Below are 21,641 nucleotides of genomic sequence, written 5' to 3'. Positions count from 1 at the left end.
AAATGTTGCGATCCAATGAGTGGAAGATGCTACACTTCACGAGATGTATTATTCGATGAAGCATCTTCTTGGTGGTCCTTAGAGAATGAGGTGTTGTCAAACTCAAGAGAATTTGGAGACAAACTACAACAAAAGATGGGGGAGCATGTTGTTCAACTCCAACCAAGTTCAGGTGAATCAGGAGATCTAAACGTCGATTATGTCGAACAAAGAGTGACTCAGAACCCTTGGCAAATTGGCGTGTACCAACAACCAAATGAAGAAGGTCGGCCTAGTGAAATGGAAGAATCAACTCCACAACCTCAACTCCGAAGGTCAACAAGAACACAAAAGCCAAATCCCAAATACGCCAATGCAACCATAGTTAAAGAAGAAAATATGATAGAACCTGAGACATTTGAAGAAGCATCGCAGAGTTCCAAGTGGAGGACAACTATGAAAGAAGAGATTGATATACTTGAGCAAAATCAAACTTGGGATCTAGTGCCAAAGCCAATAGATGTGAAACACATATCGTGTAAGTGGGTTTACAAGATCAAACGTCATCCAGATGGGTCAATTAAGAGGTACAAGGCACGATTGGTAGCTCATGGTTTCTCTCAACAGTACGGACTAGACTATGATGAAACGTTCAGTCCAGTGGCGAAACTTACAACAGTACGAGTCCTACTTGCACTGGCAGCCAACAAAGACTGGAATTTGTGGCAGATGAATGGGAAGAATATTTTTCTTCATGGAGGGTTGGATCAAGAGATCTACTTGATCCAACCAATGGGTTTTCAGAGCCAAGAGCATCCTAAACATGTGTGCAAACTGCGGAAAGCACTCTACGAATTGAACAAGCACCCAAGGCGTGGTATAATAAGATTGCTGAATTTTTAACGCAAAGTGGTTATTCAATAACACCTGCAGATTCCAGCTTGTTTGTCAAAGCCAATGAAGGTAACCTAGCTATCGTGCTAGTATATGTAGATGATTTGATCCTAACTGGTGATAATGAAGTAGAAATTCTTCAGACGAAGAAGAATTTATCAGTTCATTTCCAGATGAAGGAACTTGGCCAACTCAAACACTTTCTTGGTCTAGAGGTTGATCGCACACAAGAAGGAATTTTTCTCTGTCAACAAAAATATGCCAAAGATCTGTTGAAGAAGTTCGGAATGCTTGAATGCAAGCAAATTTTGACGCCGATGGAGCCAAATGCCAAAATGTGTGCACATGAAGGAAAAGATTTGGAAGATGCGACGATGTATCGACAATTAGTAGGTAGTTTGATCTACTTAACCTTGACTCGACCTGACATCTCTTATGCAGTTAGTGTGATGAATCGGTACTTGCAAGATCCAAAGAAGCCTCATTCGAAAGCAGTTTGACGAATTTTGAGATATGTGAAGAGTACAATTGGCTATGGTTTTTTGTACAAGAAAGGTGAATACTGCAAGTTAGTTGGCTACTGTGATATTGATTATGCAGGAGATCAACAACTGGGTATGTGTTTAAGTTTGGTTCTAGAACAATTTTTTGGTGTAACAAGAGACAACCGACGGTATCATTATCAACCACTGAAGTTAAGTATCAAGCAGCAACACTGGCAGCTCAAGAGAGTACATGGTTGATACAGCTGATGAATAATCTACATCAACCAGTGGATTATCCAGTTTTATTTGTATTGTGATAATCAGTCGGCAATTCGTTTGGCGGAGAATACGGTCTTTCATGCTAGAACTAAGCATGTTGAAGTGCACTATCATTTTATCAGATAAAAGGTTTTGCAAGAAGAAATTGAGATGAGACAAATCAAGTCGGATGATCAAGTTACGGACTTGTTCACAAAGAGTTTGAGTACAGGCAAGTTCGAAATGTTTCGCTATCAGCTCGGCACAGTGCAAATAGTGAGAGCTGGTGTTGAGGGTAAGTGTTGAAGATCAACCCTAGCCCACTAAGGAGCCCAACCCATTTGAGCCCAACCTATTTTTTTTAATTGTAGAAATATGTAGATTCTGTAAGTCGAGGAAAAACAGAAAGGGGCAAAAAAAAAATTCAGATTGAGAAATAGAGAAGAGAAAAGAGGTAGGGCACCGAGGGGGAGAAGTACATCAAGAAGCACTACATGCAGTCACCGTCCCCAAGCAGGAAGTCAAGAAATGTCTCAGCTAAAGGAGGTTCTTTCTCCTCAAATTCTGTTTTAAATACTCTATTTGTGTATTATGTTTTGTGGGTATGTGTTTGCCCATTCTGATGGTTTGTTTTCAGTATCTGGATTTAATAAATCAGCAGATGTAAGGTTGTGGTAAATTTTATTCAACATCCAATCCATACACGAACAATTTTTGGGTCCCTCCCATCCCAATTCCTACTCTATATCTCTGTTATCCGATTCTTTCGAGTCTTTTTTTATTTCTCATTCGTTGCTTCCTCACCCGTTTCTCTCCCGTTTATTTCCTTATCCATGGAGCAATCGGTTTCTCCTGTCTATTCTCCCAAGGGTTTTTTCTCTTTCGTATTTTCTCAATTAACTGTTAGTTTAGAGTTGAGGAGGCGAGAGGAGTTGCCATGAGCAAACTCCCATTTCCTTTGTGACCCGGTTGCTTTGCGCAGTGTAAATCAAGATTAATATTCTTTAATCATATTAGGATAGGAGAATCTGTTAATTCCACAGAGTTTTTCGTTAAATTTACAAGCTAATAATAATACCCGGGAGACTCGAATTTTGTCAATTGGCTGTGAAGTACCTCTACTATAAGATAAATCAACATCCGACAGGCAGGCTACATTCAAAACCTGACAATGGTGACCTTGGATCGGATCACTGGTTTTGATCTAATTTCATACAGTGGAGATTTACATTTTTCTCTTGTAGCAGAGGACCACTGATGCTACCCCTGTTCAAGTACCATAAACCCGTCGGTCTCTCATGAATTTGATTCCTGCAATGAGGATAACCTGGGAACAAGCGAGGATCAGACGGATCAAAAACTGGATTTTCTTTCCCAAATGAACTGCGGACTCTCACACAATTCCTTATCACCTTGGATTCTTCCATGAACCTCTCTCTGGCTTCTCTTCGGGCTTCTGTAACTGTATTCGTTCCTCTTGTTTGTTTTGCAAAACTGGGAGCTTTCAAATTTTCAGCATACGTCGATTTGCTTGCGCACGATGATTTCCTATGGCATTCCTTGCATTTCCTGTTAAATCTCTCCATGTTGAAGGTTTTTCTTTTTGATTCACTGGATAAAACATCATAAGCCTGAAGAGAAAAGAAGCATTGCCTCGATTAATTTCACTCGAAGCGGTAGGTTTACAGATTCTGCTTGAATCTTGGGCAGATTTTTAAAAGTGGAGAAGACCCACCTCGGAAAGTAGCCTGAATGCAATCCCCGCCTTTGGGTGCTTATTCTTATCTGGATGAAGCTGCAATGCTACAAACACGTACACCCACCACACACGCCACAATAAGCAGAAAAAAAAAAAAAAAAATAGTCACAGAAGAGATTTTAATTCTACAAAAGGAAATGAATCAATTCAGCATTCTATTCCCATACCCAATTGCAGATATTGCTTCCGAATGGTGTTCAATTCTGCTTTTTCATCAACCTATTCAGGCAAAACAAATAACCCACCTAAATGTTTTTCATTCAACCCAGAACCAATGCTAAAAATGAGAATCGAATTCAAGAGATCCTGAATTTCAAATGGTTCATGATTGAATCTGCGGAAACGTACTCGAAGAACAAGGTACCAGTCCACGAAAGGTTGTTTGAACGGGTATCGCCGAAGGTGATCACAAGGAGCAAATTTAGAAGGTACAGAGCAGGTTTCCGCCACTAACTGCGATCTCACGTCCGCTCCTCCTCCCACTTTCGCTTCCATCTCCGTGTTCTTGATGGACCAGAAGTTGAAGAGAAGATGATAAAAGGACACGGGGGGTGTCAGTGAAAAGGAACTCGTTTTTTCTTATTTAGTTACTCTCTGTTTTGGAGCGGTTGGGTTTGAACTTTTGAAGAGAGAAGTCCGGGGAGATTTGAAAGTGCGTGAATTTGGTTGGGCTAAAAAGGTGGGAGACGGAGAGGTTACCGTTACCTTCGACACGTTCAGTCATGGAGAGAGTTTCGGAGCTAACAATTCGGTTCAGTTTTTTATGCAAAACAGTAACCACTGTCGTTCTGGGAATGGCGTCCATTTTGTACGAATCGCGACGCAAGCGCGAAAAAACTTCAAAATATAGAAATTGCAGAAGAACGGTAAACTGCATGGCCTTGTTCTATTTTCCGTAACGTCGTTAAGAAAATCCATTTTTGTCAAGAATGGATTCCAGACTGCCCAAGTTCCTCATCCGTAATCGCATCAAAGAAAATTGATTTTCCATATCTGAGGAATGATTAAAAAGGTTGAGTCAAACGATTAGCATAATTCCATCATCCAGTTATGATTTACCTGTTTGAATCTGGTAATAATCGAAATCATTTCTGCGCTCTTGAATTCGTTGCATTCTCAGCTGGATATGATTAAGAGATTAGTTGCATTCAAGTAGGGAGGAGCCGCCGCCTGAAGTGCCTGCTGAACCGGGAAACAGTGACGCTATCGTAGTTTCTTGAGACCAGTCTTACTCGTCTGCTTATCTGAAACTCGGTAAGTTTTGACCGGAGAAATATTTGTCATCTCCGTTAAGGCCTTGTCTGGAGCACGGAACGAGAAGGAAAATTTTATCGGGTCGTATCTTTTTCTCCGACGCAGCCCTAGTTCCTTCACTGACGTAGAGAAGATCAAAGAGCTTCCTCTCAAGCCAGATTTGCCTCCAGTCGAATTTCCTTTCTCCTTCATTTTTTTTTCTTTCAATTTTCTCGTCTTTCCTTCACCCAAATCTTGATTTTTACAACACTAGCGAATTATGTTGCGAAATGGTTGTTTTATCAAAGAAAAAAACAGGGGTAATTTTGGTTTGAACTTCCACGACTCAGCTGTTCTTTTAAATTTTTTCATGAAAGGGGTTATTTAGCAAGTAATTTGGAAATAAAATCAACTACAATCTTTTGAAAAGTGATGGATTTCTTACTGATGAATAAATAGAAGTAGAAGAACAGAGAGGATATTCGTTTGCTGCTCCGGTCAAAGCACACTTGAGTTCATATCAAGGAGGGTATCATGAAGCTCAATTCCATTCCAAATCGTCTTCACATAAACAGCAAACCTGCTTCTTTATATAATTTTTCACACGTAAAATATATCATCAGCAGTTACAGACTTTCAGTAACAAGCTTATTACATTTCCTAATCACCTTTCATTAGCACTTAAACCTTGCAAGTCAGACTCACCGGGTCCCACATCGCCGGAAGTAGGAACCGCCGACCATGCGCCCCGAACGCGTTGAAGCTCGCCCTGCTTCCCTGCTCCGTCATCAGCTTCCCGGGGTACCCCGGATATGCATCAGCTCCGAAGATCCCCGGGCAGGCCGTCACGGCCTCCAGAGGCGCCAACTCGTCACCCTGAAAGTACCCGTTCTTGAAGGGGTTGGTGGTCGACCCTGCCAGAATCGTCGCTATGTTAATCACCATCCCGTCCACGCCCACCCCGTTAGGAGCCACCAGCGGCGACCCCGGCGGGCCGTACGCCGGGACTGCGTAGGGCCACGCGCAAAGCCCCGGGCACTGCTTTGCCGAATCGCCCACGTGCGCGAAAACCACTCTGCGCGTCGCCGAGATAGCGAGCGTGTCGTGGAACCCGCAGGATCCCATGCAGAAGCGCTCCACCGCGACGTCGGAGGCTGTTAATACGAGGTAGACTCCGTTGGGGTCGAGCGGAAACACCCGGTTTAATATCGCGTTTTTCACAAGCGTTGTTAAGTCCGCTCGTTTGAGATTTTTCCCCAGCATGCCCCTGGCGTCGGATATTTGCCCGGCGAGTTTCACTGTGCTAGAAACGGGCGTCCGTCGAGCGTCTTTGTAAGCTCCGGCAGTCCGCCACCACGAGGACACGGTGGGTCCTCGGAGGGGCGAGGGTTGGAAGGACGCGAAGAAGTCTGAGATGGTGAGCTTGTTAGGCAGAGGGAAGGAACCGTACCACAGGAGGTAGACATTAATGCTGCTTGGTCCAGTCAAGAGAGGACCGTGGTGGTACTCGAGCTTGGTCGTGCTTGGAACCAAGGAAGCTGGGTTTTCTCCATTGATACAAAGGATCCCCCTCGTCCCCAAGCAAACGAAAATGACAACGAGGGCAGGGAAAGAAAGAATGGTTTTCAGTAGCTTTGCCACCATTTTCATGCTCCTGCTTGTTCAGAGAGAAAAGGCAGGCCGAGCATGGTGTGGAAGGTGCAGAAGGGGTCTCATTTATAGACTGTAGTTGGTGGTGGCTTCCCATGAACGTGTGGTTGCAGAAGTCATGAATCCTGAACCGTGCGATGTGAGATGTTATCTCTAGCTTGAAGGAATCGAAGGTAATCTCATGTATATCAATGATTGGAGACACTGTTGGGTGAGGTTGCTACACTGGTATTGAATTCGTTCACTTCGCTATCGAGTTATATGAGATGAATTGAGTGGGGTTGTCCCGAGCCGCGTCTCAGTATGAGACTGGGATAGAATCAGGATCGTTTTTCATATGAATGGAAGCCTTTTGAGCAAGGGGCGGAGAGCTTTAAACCATAAAACTTCCAGAGAAGCAGTCAGACATCACAGTACGCACCACTGTATTGAGAATGACGGAAACCAACCTCTCCTTGAGCGTGTGCATGCTCAAGGATTTGTCATTGACACCGACGTCTCCTTCCTCATGGGCTCCATCTGATTAATGCTTCGGATAAGGGTTAGCTTCACGGTTGTTGTTTTTCTTAGAATAATCTCTTATTATATTTGTTCATTCCGAGCAGATTCCTGTGCTCTGAACATAGCCATTGGTTGGTATGAATCCGAGATACAAGAGTCGGCAAATTATGATCACATTAGTTGCCGTAAGGAATCGCAGATTACAGAACCTCCTTTCAACGACCAGTTGTTTTTTTCTTTAATAAGGATATGGAAATCTCACTCGAATTTGCTGGGATCAAGTAATCGGAAAAAAAAAAAAAAAGAGCTTATTCTCATGTTCAACTTGCTGGATCGAGGTTCCACTGTCATTGCCTCTTCGACACGGTCCCTCGCCAATAATGGGCAGACGGAATCCGACGGATTGACCAGGTAGCTAGGGTGACCCAGCACCAACCCAGGGAGACGTAGACGTGTTCCAGTTGCCGACGCTAGCTGCTCAGGCAATTATTTTGCAATTCTGATATGATTTGATCTCAATCTCCTTCATATGACGAAATGCTCTAAATAATTTAGATTGTGAGTTAATGTTCTTGCTTAGTACTGGTCTCGCTCTCTTTTCTCATAATTCAAGAGGAACGGAACGTGATTTGAAAACTCAACAAATTGTTGGCTCAAGTTCAATCCATAGGTTGGGATCTCTTCTGTTAGAGTTGAAGGAGATTAGAACAATGTCAAGTCAAAGTAGTTCGGTTGTGAGTTTGCTGTGTGATGCTTTAGATATCCGAACAGTTTATAAATAATCATGAGGTTTATAAGACTTGAGGACCGTGTAGTTTAACCTTATCTGTAAATATAAAAAATAAAAAATAATATTTTTTATTAAATTACCTATTTTAATAAATATTAATAAAAATAAATAAATTTTAATTTTATTATATAAAAAATACCCAATTTTAACCGATCAACTACACATGTGTACAGTCCAACTTGACACGTCAATTTTGAGCGTTTATGTGGTGCTATGTCCTCATGCCAGCAAATGAATGAACTACTGTCCTATCATATGCCACATCATTAGATGTTTTTTTTATTTTTCTTTTATTATTGATTCAATTTCTTTTGTAATTTAAAAAATATTATTTTTTATTTTTAAAATCTTATAATAAAAATATAATCTTTTTTATTAATTATTTAAAAATTTCTAATGTAATTAATACCTTACGTTATTGATTTAAAATATTTTTCTAAAAAAGATATTTCGGTTTTTAAAAATCTTATTTATCAGTATGCATTTCATTACCTTCTATTTATTGTAATAAAAATAAAAAAATTATATTAATTATATAAAAACTTTTTTCTAATGTAATTAACACCTTTCATTATCGATTCAAGATATTTATTAATTTTAAAAATATATCACAAAAAAAATTATGTTAGTTTTCAAAACACTTATTTATCAGTACACATTTGATTACCTAGACAATGTCGTACACATGGCTAATGACTGGCAATTTCAATGATGTGGCATGTGATGAATCAATGCTGATGTGTAGAGTTGGACCCATATATATACGTGAAGTTGATTTGTCAAAGTTAAATATTTTTTATAATAAATTTAGATTTTTTTAATATTTGCTAAAAAGGGTAATTTAGTAAAATTCCCCAAAAAATATGATGAGATGCTTCATCGTGACAACCAAATTACCCTGACATTTCCTTTCATAGAAATTCGAAAAGAAGCGGACATTCAAGAGTGACAGTGTTAAATACCATACCATCTGTATATTACAGTTACAGTGTTTCAGTGATTCAAAAATGGATTCCCACAAACGTTACGTTACTTTATAACGAAACAGCTCACGGTGAACTGCGAATAACTGTTAAGAAATCGCCTAACATAGCTTCGTGCCTGAATAAAGTTACCATCCATTACTGAGTTCCAGTCGAACCTTTCTCCCTCTCCATTCTTTGCTGAGTCCTCTGTTTGTTGGATCTCATGGCCTTGCAAACACTGATGCTGGTTTGTATGGCGTTCTGCATGTTGCTGGGCGGTGCAGGGTCTCTGTCTACGGAGGAGTTTTTGGAAATGAAGAGACGCCTCAGGACCCTCAACAAGCCCGCCGTTAAAACCATTCAGGTAACCTTCATTCGAAGCATCAGAATAATAGACTCGATTCGGTTTAACTTCTACTGAGAGAGCCATTCTCCTTCCTGAAACAGACTCCAAACGGAGACATCTTTGATTGCGTGGACATATACCAGCAGCCGGCTTTTGATCATCCTTTGCTGAAGAACTACACGATTCCGGTTTTTTTTATTCGTCCATGACTCTTTACTTCCTGAAAATTTACTACTATATGTGCTTACCCAGGGATTAAGTCTTCTGATATGAATACGTCTCATTCACCTTATTTTTCTGATTGGAAATGACACCGACTTTAATACCAGTCTTATTTGTTTTTGAGATTTCTGTCATGATACTATATGAAGATTCCTTTATTGATGAATTGATGAAATTAAAATTGATTGTCAAACCACCCTATTAATAATGGTCAATATTGATTCAGCATAGCCATAGATATTAAATGAAAAACTGTGAATCCACTTCAAGAGACACTGTAAAAATCAAGATTCGGACGAAGGAAGACGAGAAAATTGAGAGAAAAAGAAAACTTTTTGAACATTGGGCCATTGTTAATTAAAAAAATTATTTGACTTGCAATTTACTAAGTGATGGTTCAGATGCAGCCTAGACCCTTGGTTTCTTCCAATGCAACAACAGCCATATTTGAACTGCCTGATGGAGGCTGCCCCGATGGAACTGTTCCTATTCGGAGGGTGCAAATGCAGGATCTGCTCAGAGCTCGTTCTCTCTCTGCCTTCGGGAAGAAATACGGAGCAAAGTCTCCTTTTCGTCCATCTCTTCAGTCCCCTGACCTGTCTCGTGTAAGTAAAAGGTTTTCTAACACGGCAAAGTCCTCTAGGATTCATCGCTTCAACCGAAGAGAAAAAAACGAAAAATGGTCTGAAACTTTATAGCTTTTTTCGTTAAAGTAGTTTTCTCTTGTTTTCTGTTCTTGACAGTGGGCGAAGATAGACACCAGAAATGGTGACTACTACGGAACATACGCCCATATAAACTTATGGACACCATATGTCAAGGGCAACGACAAGTCTAGCAGCGCGCAGGTCTGGCTTTACAGTGGCTCTGATAATCAGCTCAATGTCATTGAAGGAGGATGGATGGTATGTTCCAAGAAAATATATCCCTAAAAAAATATGAATTCTGTGAAAATTACGGGTGATCGTTTCGGTATCGTATTGCGACTTAAAATTTGAGATATAAAGGCTGAATTGTATTGGGTCAATTTTCTTTCTGTGGGTTTCTTGATTCTTCCTAATTTCGCATACTTTATATACTGATCTGAATTCACGAACTACTATCCCAGGTAAATGCCGAATTATTTGGAAACCCAGAACCTCGATTGTTCATATATTGGACTGTAAGCAACACTTTCTTACTTATCATTCTTATTCCTTCGGTGCTTTTCATCAATATCGTGTTAATATACTTCTTCAGCATTTCCTGATCTTTCTCTGTTTGTTTCTTCTTTCTGTTAAAAGGTGGATCGTTATGACAAAACAGGCTGCTTCAATACACTGTGTCCAGGTTTTGTCACAGTTCATCCCAGGACTCCTTTAGGTGGAACGTTTGGTCAGATGTCCAGTCCCGGTGGAGATCAGTACTTCATGAGAATTAAAATTGTCAAGGTACGGTGTTTTTTTATAAGTGAATAGTTATCACATTAATAGAAAGAACGATCTTTGATGAGTGAAATAAAAAAAAAAAATGATGTTTGATGCAGGAGAAACTGGATTGGTGGCTGTATGTAAACGACAGGGTAATTGGTTTCTGGCCACAACAGATCTTCAATCACTTGAACGAGAAGGCTGAAAAGGTTGGCTGGGGAGGTGAGGTTTACAGTTCAGAGGGGAAAAATTTCCCTCCCATGGGAAGCGGCGCCTATTCTAAAGAAGGATGGCAGCAGGCATGCTTCATCAAGAAAATACAAGTCGTTAATGGCAATAACCAGTACCTTGATGGACCAAGGGACACCGATACATTCGTTGACAGGAACTGCTACAGCTTAACGGACAATGGAGTTAATACAGACCCCAATTGGCGTAGGTACATCTATTTCGGGGGACCAGGTGGTCGTTGCTAGTCCTGATTCTGTTATCTTCAATTAGTAACGAACGAGCAAATTTACATTGCTGTGGCACAAGCTTGATTTTTTTTAAAAGATCTTTTTGGTCGATCCTTAAATAGAGCTCTATATCTACTGAAGCTCTCTGTCTGCACTCATAAATATTTTCACTCAATATTAGTTGGATCATCTCAAGTATTTTCCTTGCATTGAGTGATAGAGATCAAGATGATAAGGTTAAGAGAAGTTGAAATTGTCTTAACTTCTACCTCTACAGTCATTTACACGTGTAACTCATTGAAAAATTATTCTTTTATTGATACATGTATTTATAGTTACAAAATGCTAAAATGATTTACATGAATGTAGAATTACACATGTACATGACTGTAGAGGTAGAAGTTGAAACAATGTCAATTTTTCTTTACCAGATCATTTTGATCTCTATCATTGATAAGGTCTAGATATATTAGAATCACAAATCTCAAATGCCTCTATAGTGCTAGACGTCACAAAGAGATCTTTTTTATTTGCAACAAACCAATTTAGCTTAAATCGTACTTATTGATGATCCTTACCTTAGGTATCCATTCCTCGGGAAAAATCTTATGGATTTTATTCACCTTTTGCTTTTCAATGTCGAGTTGCCTTTGTGCGGTCAATCCTAATAAATGTTCCTTCTTGCTTTCTTAAGCTCATCCAGTTATGGCACTGAATGAGTTTCAACTGTGACTTTTCTGTTAAATATCATCCAGTCGAGTTGGATTCTTTTGATCTTCAGCATCTTGCTCATATGGTTGTTCATGGCGAGCCAGTTCAAACAGAGAGTTCTTGCTCTCTAAGTCATTCACTCGAGTTGAAGTCAGGCAGTCGACCTTCATTACTGCTATTGTGACTTTTGCATGCATCGATTGGTCGAGTCTGACTCGGTTAGACAGTTTTGCTACCAACTTTCGCACAAATGGAAGACAGATTGCTTCAGTAGTTGAAGGGCAGTTTACCAACAAAGAAGTGAGGAAGACAGGGAACTTGCAGAGTTCAGAAGCGGCCAACAACCCAATAATGGTAGTCTCCATCTGTACAATATTTTAATGTCGAGGCGCGGCGCAGCTTGTAAAATCCTTTACACGGAAACGAAGATCGATTGGCCGTTTTGAAGAGCCACAGTATTGAGTTTTATCTTTTATTTCGTTTACGGTGCCTCCGTTTGTTTATTTTATTTTTAACTTTTATTGAGATCTCACCAGTGGCTCCCAAAACCAATCCGCCGCATCGATGCTTAACGTACGCAGCTCGTCTTCAAGCTTGGAAATTTACCGTTGACTCCATCTGATTATTCTAAATTCCCAAAAGCTTCTATCTCGCGTCTCAGCCCAGCCCTACAAAGGAAGTCCCATCTATGCTACGGTCCGGTTTGGGACTATTTAGTCAATAATGGAATAGACTGGCCATTTTGGAGAAGATCGTGGTGGAGCCGCCTGTTTAACCTTTTGGAAAGTAGTCGTCCGCGTACTTAAGAGCTATGGCGTGCCGTAAGCCCGTGGAAGGGGAGAGGAAAAGCCGAAAGCAACGTCCCCGATTTCTAGCTGGAATTCAACGCATTCCTTTCTCTGAGAATAAATCCAGTCAATTGCGGGATTGCTTTCTTCCAGCTTTCGATCGACTGTCGTGCTTCCAGCTGCGGATTTGTCTCGTAGGTTGATCCGGTGGAGATGGTTCTCCTCGTCGTGATCACCAGTTGTTGAACTTGGGACTTTTCGTGAAAGCTTGGCGGCGCGCTGGAATTTTTGGCAATCCGATGGCCACCGGAATCATGGCTACTGCGGCTGGCGCGGCGATGCTTTTGTATTTCGCTTTGAGTCGGAGATTGTCCGCTAGGGTCGGGGACGATCCTGACGGGGATCTTTCAAAACTGAATCGGTCTGGGCGGAGGTCGAGTTCTCGGAGGCCCGCTCAGGCGCCGGTGACGTGGTTTGAATTTATGGCGTCGTTGTCGGAGACGATTCGGTTTACATACTCGGAGACGCTTGGTAAATGGCCAATTGGAGACTTGGCTTTCGGGATTAATTATCTCATGCGGCAACAGGTAAGGAATGCTTCTAGGATTTTGATTCGGGCTTTCTGATTTGGATCGTGAGAACCGTTTTCCATAGTTTTATGAATTTGTGGGATCAGAGAACCAAGGGAGAGGTAATATACTGCATCTCATGTTTTTATTCTTTTCTAATTCTGATGGCTACTTGTCTTCTTCTCCCGTTAGTAGGAGCAAATAGTGTTTCTTTTGGGAATGTGGTTGGATTTATACAAGACTAGAGTCACTAAATAATGAGTTAACTCTGGAACGTCTGAAATAAAACTGAAAATATTACGAATAAAATTGAAACTATTACTGAAATTGTTACTTTCTAGGGTTTTTAACTTGTTTATCATTAAACACTCATATTCTTATATGGTCATAAAATTGGGAAATTTCTAAGAGATGACTGGCCTTCAGAAGAATCTGTTCTTCCTTAACAACTTGGACGATTTGCATTTTGATTTCTTCATAAGCTATTATTAAACTTTCAAGGCCTCTATTCAAGATCTTCTCCTTTTATGATTGAAGATATGTTTCCTATGTATTCAGTACTCGGAGAAGTTAGAAGTATTTTTAGGTATTTATTTTTTTGTCTTTTTTTCTTCAGGGTAATCTACAGGTCGCTAGTGTATATGGAGGAAGTGATTGTGTACAGCTTAAAGGTCCTGAAATTATGTCTGACTTGATTCACCATTTAAGATTATTGACATTCTGTATGTCCTTCTCAAAGAAGCCATTTCCAGTATTTTTGGAATTTGCTGGATTCTCACTGGATGACGTTCTTCTTCAAGAACCTAAAGCCGGGGTATGTTTTTGTCCGGAACACCCCAGACTACTTGATGGATCTTTTCATTTTGAATTAGTTTTTGTATTATTGACTTTGGACAACATTTATTGCTAAAAACTGTCACCTTTCATGCAGTTTCTCAAACCTGCTTTTACAATTATACGAGATCAGAATATGAAATGTATTCTTTTATTAATTCGAGGGACACACAGCATCAAGGATACCCTGACAGCAGCAACTGGTGCAGTTGTGCCATTCCACCATTTACTTTTAGATGAAGGTGGAGTTAGCAATTTAGTTCTTGGGTATGCACATTGTGGAATGGTGGCTGCAGCTCGTTGGATTGCAAAGCTTACAATTCCTTGCCTTCTTAAGGCAGTTGATGAATACCCTGACTACCAAATTAAGGTATGAGCAAACAGTTTGTATGTGAGTTTAAGGAATTATCCTCATTTGCACACCTAATGCCCATCCTAACGATGTATCTATTTGAAGTTAAGAGAAGTTGTGACTGAGGTCAAAATGCAACAAAATAACAATTTTCTTGAAAATCACAACGAAATAATAAATTTTCTAAAAAACCAAATTTTCTTGTGAAAGCGAGCCTAAATCACGTGATGTATGTCAGATCATCTTTATTTCTCTTCTCATTTTCTCTAGTTTAGGTCCTTTTCTTATGCAATTACAAGTCTCCCTTGGTTGCAAAAACAGTGTAAACAAGTTGCAGCTCTTCGTGTAAGCTGAAGAACAGAGGAAGCTGTCTTTGATACTGAATACTGACTGCCATCTCTATGTATACTTGTGTTTAAAACACTCGGTTGAAATAGGAAGAGGTTACGGAGAGTATGTTTTTTTATTTTAGGAGATTATGACCTTTTCAATAGAGAAAGGAGACAGTAGATTTTAATTTATTGAGATTTGAATGGCTGTAAAGCTATCCCATGAGTGGTGAGCTACCTTTTTCATGCTTTGAGCTAGATATCTTTAGCATGTGTTTCGAACCAATCTTAATGATGACATTGCAGATGGGAGAGAGAGGGGTGAGGTCTTCGGTCAAGTCTCACCATTGAGGGGTTCAACATTCAAAAGAAAAAGATAGTGTTTCAATTTTGATTCAGAATACCTTTAAACTGATGCAATTGAATGAAATATTTGAACAAAATACTTGTGTGCTAAAGTGAAATAATTTACTTATAAAACAGTTAAAAGGAATAAAGAACTTTCTGTACTTAAAAACTTGTGTCTTCTGTTGACATCACCAAGAAAACCCAAAAGCAAAAAAATCCTATTTTCCTAAGCTCTTCTAACTCTTTTATGTGGTATAGGTCATAGGTGGGTCACATTAATTTACAAGAATACCGTTATTCTATTTATCATTGAAAAATTATTGACATATGAAAAAGATATAAAATGAACATCTGGGGTGTCCTTGGTTCATGCTTTTTCCTCCCCATTTACCCTTTTAGGAAAATTGAATTTTATGTGGTATTTCACTGCTGTACTTTTATTTTATTTGAATTTTTCAATTAATAAAAGCATTCTGTTTTCGATATATATATATATATATATATGATCTATCATGAACTTCAATCATGTATCTCTTAAAAAAATCAATCATGCACGTATAAGGTTATAAATAAATGTAGAACAATAAGAAATTAAGTTTTAAGTCATTTAATTCAAAATTATTGTTAAACTAGAAATTCGGTGCATAGGTCCATACTTTTTTTCTAATTCTTTTATACCTATAACTGAAATTTTAAAATTCTTTATCAACTTCATACGTTTTTGAGTCCTACTACAAGCTTGATCAGATAACCAAAATTTTCTGTTTGGAGCTGATATCAGTGTTCTCTAACTTTTGGTTGGGTATTTTATTTATTTCCAAGTATTTTGATGCTCACTTATAGCTGTAAGAACCAACAAAAGTAACATTTTGCAGGGTCTCTTTGCCTGGCCATGTCATGCGCATAGCTCACCCTTTCACCAATATTTATTTTTTTAAATGACCAATATTTTTTTGCTAAGCTCTATTTTATATTTCCTCCTCCCTAGTTCGGTGGTATCTGAGATTGAATAACTTGCTTCTGCACAGTTCTGAAAATGTTTCCTCTGATTGTGCATATAAAATGTAATGGTGCTCTATTATTTGTTAGATTGTTGGGCATTCCCTTGGTGGTGGTACTGCTGCAATCTTGACATACATCCTTCGAGAACGAGAGCAGTTTTCTTCAAGCACCTGTGTTGCATTTGCTCCAGGCATGTTCTCTGTCCTGGCATTTTTCTTAGTTTATTGGTAAATAATTGAATGTGTGTGTGTATGTTTATATATATATATTTCTTGAAGAGAAAAAAAATGCATTATCAATTGCTAATTGTGTTTAGTTTTCCACAGCTGCCTGTATGACATGGGATTTGGCAGAATCTGGGAAACACTTCATCACTACAATAATAAACGGATCTGATCTAGTCCCTACATTCTCAGCCACTTCTGTTGATGATCTTCGCTCAGAGGTATATTTATCTGTTCTATTCAATACATATTGCCGCTTCAAATTAATGTTTTTACTACTTAGTGTTTATATTATTTACTTCTTCATATTATGGGTCCTACTTTGCATTAATATTAACTATTTTAGCTAGCATTAAGTGCCAATACAAGCCCGAAAAGAGAGGGTCACATGTTGACAACTTACACAACTTTTGTCAACCAGTAGAACATGGTTTCCAGTCGATTAGAGCAGATTAGGAGGATTCATTTTGCTAACCTTTACATAGTTAGAACGAGACTCTGATGTTGATGTATGACAGGCATCATGGATTAGGTTACTATTTCTGCTATGGGCTTTTCAGAAAAGTTGCAAACTGACTCTGGTTTTCTTGTAGAATTGCTATGGGCATGTTGATAAGTTAGCTAACGATAGATCGACTTCCCTTCTTAGCTGTTGTGAGATTTCTTCGGCTTTTGGCATTGATGAATTCATCATTTTTTTGGCAAAAAAAAGTTCTGATGTAGAAAATTTTGCATGACTGGAGAAACATGCTTAAAATTGACATCAAAATGCTTTTCAATATATATTGTGCACCTTAATTAATTGCAAATTCGAATTTAAATGTCTTTTAAATTTTTAAAAAAAGGTGTAATTGGCTGAAGATGATTTTTTGTTCACCATTAAGGAAAATACAAATAACTAGAAATTAGATATGTTACACTAGTAAAAGCAGGAGGGATTATTTCTTAAAAACCATGGAAGAGTATAAACCTACTTTTGACCTGACATATATTAAACTTATATTTTGGCAGGTGACATCATCATCATGGTTGACCGACTTACAGGATGAAGTTCAGCGCACCAGATTCCTTAATGTTGTTTATCGCTCTGCCTCTGCCGTGGGGTCCCGACTGCCGTCTATATCTACTGCCAAAGCAAGAGTTGCCAGTGCTGGTGCACTTCTGCGCCCTGTCTCCAGTCATACTCAGGTAAAACCTGCTGGACTATTAATAAATCTGAAATTTTGTCATAAAAGGAAAAGATTTATGCGCCTTCTAAAGAATTCACCACAGCCTATTGGAACTTTATTGCATGACACGATGTATTTCTGTCGTGCTTGACCAAGCGTTACACGCTTCTGCCGCTGAATGTTAGGTGGGGTCATATTGATGCTGATTAGCCTTGCTTGTGGTCTTTTATTAGTTAGGGATTTTTAACAAAACTGAGGATCTTGTATCCTTCTGCTATTGTCCAGTCCATAATTCATTATGCCCATATTTAATTGAAAGGGGATGGTTCTTGAAACAAAAGTTCACTGGAGGAAGTTGTGAAGAATTATTGCAGGAAAAAAAAAAATGAAAGCATGGACGTTCTAGCTAGATGAAACCCGAAAGTGCAATGGAGTTGTTCTATTGACAACTTTGCTTTCAATATTATGTGTTGCATGTTTAATGCCATTCGAGCTTGTACACTATGAGCAATGAATTATTGTCTTTCTAATTTCTGAATGCTTCGGCTTACATTTCAATTTGTTAATGGAACAAATTTGGTTGCTTTAAGCTTTTACATGGAAATGAAGGACCAATTTCAGGGTAGCATTTCACCACTATCTCATTTTGTCAGTTTTTTCTAATCGGAGATCTGACCGCAGGGAGTGATGAAGCGAGCACAGAACGTAGCTCAGGCTGTTAGGACCCGCTCCTCTTTCTCTTCATGGTCTTGTATGGGAGCACGACGACGCTCTGTAAGTCCACAGCTGAATTCAGAGGAGGATGGACCAGATACTTCCTTAATATCTAGGAGAAACTCCAACTCAATGATCATTGAGGCATTCAACGGGTATTCTGATACTGATGGTATGTTCCATCAGGAGACATCTGGAGAAGATGAAATCAATCCAGTTGAGAGCGTCATTACTACATCCACAGCCGAAGAAATGACCGAGGGAGAGCTCTGGTATGAACTTGAAAAGGAGCTTCACAGGGAAGAGGATGAATCGGATGCACAAGCCCGAGAAGAAGAGGCCCAAGCTGCCAGGGAAATTATAGAAGAGGAAAATGTGGTCATAGCAGATGCTGTAGAAAACAAGAAGCCGACATCATCTGCTACAGAAACGCAGAGGTTTTATCCTCCTGGAAGAATCATGCATATGGTTGTGTTGCCAGCATCCGAGACGAACTCTGATGAGGACGGCTCCACGGAGGAGAAAGCTGGGATATATGAAACACCGAGGAATTTGTACAGTAAACTCCGCCTGTCTCGGACTATGATAAATGATCACTATATGCCCATGTATAAAAAAATGATGGAAAGACTAATTTGTGAACATGAAAAGGATGCGGATGCATCTGGTGGTATAATATGAAAGATTTTGCAATCAAATGATACGTTTCTAATAAGTTTCTGATATTATTAGTTGGCGGCCTGGGGCAGATGCCAGAGAGTGAAAGAGTGAAGAGATATTTGTCATGTTAGCAAGTGTCGGTCGGTTAATTTTCAGCAACAGTGACAGTTTGGAATTTCGTTTCGTTTCTTTTCCTACAAACATAAGATATTAAAATCAACAGCCGGTGCAGAGTCTCAGACATTCTTGTTAATCTGACAACAGCAGTGAAACGAAACAATAATATTATTTTCTCGACAAAACAGGCCAAAATCTCGAAAGAAAAACAGGTCATCTACTCCTTGCTGCTCATCAATGCGATCCCCGAAGGAGATTTGCAGCAGAGTTAACTATAGTTGCAAGATCTATTGCATTCTGATTCTGTTCCTTCAAAGGCGAGGCGAGAGGGGGGTTCTCTGCTCTGAACACATCTTGGCAGTCACCCACTGCCGCACCCACCAGCTGAGCATCGGTAACAACCTCCGCGAAGTCCTTCCTCGCCACAGCCTTGCTTGCATCTAAGGTGGCATTACGTGCAGTGTCATAAAATCCGGAACACTGTCCAAGATCTCGCTTCATTCTGGGGTCTGTCGTCTTCTTCAACAAGACCTCTATGTAATTGTAAGTGCTGGTTAGATCCTTTGTAGTCACGTCCACACTGATTTGAGCGAGACCTACTAAATCTGCGTTGGGGGTTCGATGATCTGAGTTCAAGGTACTAACACAGAAGTAGTAGTCGTCACTCCCTCTGCATACCCTGTCTACCAATTCGTCCGAGTTCTGGTCTCCCAGTCTGGCGCCCAGAGAAGGGTCGGTGAAAACAAGCAGAAAGGGAACGAGAACAAGCGGAAGTGGCCGGAATGGAGGATTGAGACAAGTCATGGCGAAGAACTGGGCAGGCTTATTGGCAATGGCCATTTGTGCTTTTGATAAAGCTCTGGTCTGGTTGTGGCTATTTTCAAGTGTTGAATTATTGTTGAGGAAAAATGTTAGTGCTCCAACCAATATTGGCTGAAAGCAAACTAATCTTGGGTGGGTCATCTCACTGGACAGGTATGGGAGGAAAATTGAAATAAATGAGTCCAGATAGGAATGGAAGAATGGGAGATTGCTACTTCAGATACAGTGATCTCTTCGTAAGGATTTTATTTTGTAGTCCATTTGATGTTGCAACCCTATCAAACCCAAATGCACCCAGTTCAGTAGCAATTAGGAGTTACCAGTAATTAAGAGTGACAGTGGTCATAATACCTGCATATTGAGAAGAAAGAGAACAGCACCCTTGATGGCTGTAGATTGGTTCCAGGATTTAGCTTCAAAAGTCTATTGTGGGCAAGTTGAAGCCCGAGGCCACTTCCAAACTCGTAATCCTGCACAATGCAAGAAATCCAGAACACTTGAGTAAGTCATGATTTGTAACTCGGCGAGCTGACTCATAACTTGGGTGAATTGACTCCCAACTTGGGCTATTTGACTCGAACAATTCAGGTTGTTGTAATTAAAAATATTAAACAACAAGATATTTCAACTTCAATAAAAGACAGCTACTCCAAGATACTCGTTTTACTAACATAAACATGTCTAATGTTTAGGGTCAGTACTTGGAAAGTTAATGTTTCTGATAGTATCAATTGGAAAGCTGTGGGATGTCAAAGGCAAATAAGAGAGTAATCCTTATGTTCATGAAAGATCACCAGTTTTAATTTTTCTATTACTTTTTTCTTACCAACTTTGAAACTAAATATTAATAAAATATGCTTGTCTGACTTTGTGCGTTAGTCTTATATCCAATGACAAAATACTAAAGTACCAAACTTATCTTCCCCACTTAAAACCCCTGAACCCGTAACTAAAGAGAATTTCCAAGACGAAACAACACATGTTGAAACCAGTGCGCTAAAAGACTCAAACCTTGTAGGAAAATAACCGCACGGATCTTATACCCATGGAAATTCAGGGCATGTAGAAAGCGCACGGGGACAACCGTGGAAACGTGGCGGGAACGGGATTCGAACTCGAGACCAACCTGCTCTGATACCATGTTGAAACCAGTGCGCTAAAAGGCTCGAACTTCGTAGGAAAATAATTGCACGGATCTTTTACAATGATTGGTCCGATATAAATATATCAACAACACACAAGAGAATCTTCAAGACTCACACAGGTTTGTTTCTGATGGATAATTCTCCCAGATCCTCGCCTTGTATCTTCAACACCTTATAAAAGTTGTCATGTTGATTTCAGTGTCATAAACCCAATTGCAAGCTTTAATCAAGGATAATATCAATAACAAACTAACTGCATAATGAGCTAAAGTTGGATAAACTCGCCTTTTTTATCTCGTTTGTTTTGTTAAATATACGACAAAGAAGTGAAATTTACCAATGAAGACAATAAAATTAGAAGGAATAATTAGACAATCACAATATGACAAGTTAATCAAGGAAAAGTGATGTGTCATTCTTCTAAGCTCTTTACACAGATCATCCGAATTTATATTGTATACAATGAACTTGAGAACAAGTTAGTTTTACATGGATCATTCACTACTTGATCTTCTCAGTTTTCTTGATAAACCAAGATGAGCCTGAACCACAACAAATTTTAGAAATGTATCTAATAGACCATCAGAACCATAACAACAATAAAATGACTTTCCTTCAAGCAATTTTCAAAAAGAAAAAAAATTAAAAATACTGAATCACAGAGGCAATTTTCCAAACTTATCCTCCCATTTATAGCCCTTGAACCTGTAACATAAGAGAATTTTCAAGACATTGCAGCACATGAGAATTTTCAAGACTCACTTAGGTTTGTTTCCCATGAATGATTCTCCTATATCCTAGTCTTGCAACTTCAGCCCTTTATCTCCTATACAAGTGTCAGTAACAAAAAAACCAGTACTCTGGGTGATCAACTTGAAAAAACTGCAGCCAGTTTTTAGCCGATTTTA

General features: G+C 39.4%; 5 protein-coding genes across 8 annotated transcripts; 2 read left to right on the top strand and 3 right to left on the bottom strand.

Moving 5' to 3' along the window:
- Positions 1-2,673: 2,673 nt before the first annotated feature.
- On the bottom strand, positions 2,674-3,910 carry LOC137957333 (uncharacterized). Of its 2 annotated transcripts, XM_068805088.1 has the most exons (5): positions 3,724-3,910; positions 3,543-3,594; positions 3,352-3,419; positions 3,029-3,247; positions 2,674-2,943 (listed from the first exon to the last, which is right to left on the bottom strand). In XM_068805088.1, the coding sequence occupies exons 1-5, from the start codon at positions 3,868-3,870 to the stop codon at positions 2,887-2,889; spliced, it is 543 nt and encodes a 180-aa protein (XP_068661189.1). In that variant the 5' UTR covers positions 3,871-3,910; the 3' UTR covers positions 2,674-2,886. The 2 variants fall into 2 exon arrangements, with proteins under 2 accessions (XP_068661189.1, XP_068661188.1); XM_068805087.1 differs by having other exon boundaries at positions 2,674-3,247.
- A 1,137-nt stretch (positions 3,911-5,047) lies between these two features.
- Positions 5,048-6,258, bottom strand: LOC137955664 (protein EXORDIUM-like 2). The gene has a single exon (XM_068802709.1). The coding sequence runs from the start codon at positions 6,256-6,258 to the stop codon at positions 5,290-5,292; it is 969 nt and encodes a 322-aa protein (XP_068658810.1). The 3' UTR covers positions 5,048-5,289.
- Positions 6,259-8,807: 2,549 nt separating this feature from the next.
- Positions 8,808-11,015, top strand: LOC137955663 (protein neprosin-like). 2 transcript variants are annotated; one of them, XM_068802707.1, is made up of 7 exons: positions 8,808-8,878; positions 8,962-9,048; positions 9,490-9,687; positions 9,826-9,987; positions 10,191-10,244; positions 10,366-10,512; positions 10,608-11,015. In XM_068802707.1, the coding sequence occupies exons 1-7, from the start codon at positions 8,828-8,830 to the stop codon at positions 10,965-10,967; spliced, it is 1,059 nt and encodes a 352-aa protein (XP_068658808.1). In that variant the 5' UTR covers positions 8,808-8,827; the 3' UTR covers positions 10,968-11,015. The 2 variants fall into 2 exon arrangements, with proteins under 2 accessions (XP_068658808.1, XP_068658807.1); XM_068802706.1 differs by having other exon boundaries at positions 9,484-9,687.
- A 1,494-nt stretch (positions 11,016-12,509) lies between these two features.
- Positions 12,510-18,684, top strand: LOC137955662 (uncharacterized). 2 transcript variants are annotated; one of them, XM_068802705.1, is made up of 8 exons: positions 12,510-13,035; positions 13,634-13,831; positions 13,949-14,221; positions 15,970-16,072; positions 16,209-16,327; positions 17,118-17,294; positions 17,957-18,049; positions 18,176-18,684. In XM_068802705.1, exons 1-8 carry the CDS (start codon positions 12,748-12,750, stop codon positions 18,668-18,670), a joined length of 1,746 nt encoding a protein of 581 aa, XP_068658806.1. In that variant the 5' UTR covers positions 12,510-12,747; the 3' UTR covers positions 18,671-18,684. The 2 variants fall into 2 exon arrangements, with proteins under 2 accessions (XP_068658806.1, XP_068658805.1); XM_068802704.1 differs by having other exon boundaries at positions 17,957-18,684.
- A 316-nt stretch (positions 18,685-19,000) lies between these two features.
- On the bottom strand, positions 19,001-19,606 carry LOC137956872 (putative invertase inhibitor). The gene has a single exon (XM_068804525.1). The coding sequence runs from the start codon at positions 19,604-19,606 to the stop codon at positions 19,001-19,003; it is 606 nt and encodes a 201-aa protein (XP_068660626.1).
- Positions 19,607-21,641: the final 2,035 nt, after the last annotated feature.

Source organism: Aristolochia californica, unplaced genomic scaffold, assembly GCF_029961685.1.
Source record: "Aristolochia californica isolate CCGP_79_NKW_82.1479 unplaced genomic scaffold, dmAriCali1.0.hap1 SCAF_2, whole genome shotgun sequence".
NCBI classification, from domain to species: domain Eukaryota; kingdom Viridiplantae; phylum Streptophyta; class Magnoliopsida; order Piperales; family Aristolochiaceae; genus Aristolochia; species Aristolochia californica.
The sequence above is the reverse complement of the archived record's forward strand: the minus strand, read 5'-3'. Positions and strand labels throughout refer to the sequence as shown.

Bases quoted from the DNA above. Each gene is read 5' to 3' on its own strand.
- LOC137957333 (XM_068805087.1), bottom strand. From the start codon at position 3,870: ATGGAAGCGAAAGTGGGAGGAGGAGCGGACGTGAGATCGCAGTTAGTG. The intron at 3,595-3,723 runs GTACGTTTCCGC...TTGCCTGAATAG, and splicing joins ACTGGTACCTTGTTCTTCGA to GTTGATGAAAAAGCAGAATT. The intron at 3,248-3,351 runs GTGGGTCTTCTC...TTTTCTCTTCAG, and splicing joins CATTCAGGCTACTTTCCGAG to GCTTATGATGTTTTATCCAG.
- LOC137955664 (XM_068802709.1), bottom strand. From the start codon at position 6,258: ATGAAAATGGTGGCAAAGCTACTGAAAACCATTCTTTCTTTCCCTGCC.
- LOC137955663 (XM_068802706.1), top strand. From the start codon at position 8,828: ATGAAGAGACGCCTCAGGACCCTCAACAAGCCCGCCGTTAAAACCATT. The intron at 8,879-8,961 runs GTAACCTTCATT...TTCCTGAAACAG, and splicing joins CCGCCGTTAAAACCATTCAG to ACTCCAAACGGAGACATCTT. The intron at 9,049-9,483 runs GTTTTTTTTATT...GTGATGGTTCAG, and splicing joins TGAAGAACTACACGATTCCG to ATGCAGCCTAGACCCTTGGT.
- LOC137955662 (XM_068802704.1), top strand. From the start codon at position 12,748: ATGGCCACCGGAATCATGGCTACTGCGGCTGGCGCGGCGATGCTTTTG. The intron at 16,073-16,208 runs GCATGTTCTCTG...AGTTTTCCACAG, and splicing joins CTGTGTTGCATTTGCTCCAG to CTGCCTGTATGACATGGGAT. The intron at 16,328-17,117 runs GTATATTTATCT...ATATTTTGGCAG, and splicing joins TTGATGATCTTCGCTCAGAG to GTGACATCATCATCATGGTT.
- LOC137956872 (XM_068804525.1), bottom strand. From the start codon at position 19,606: ATGGCCATTGCCAATAAGCCTGCCCAGTTCTTCGCCATGACTTGTCTC.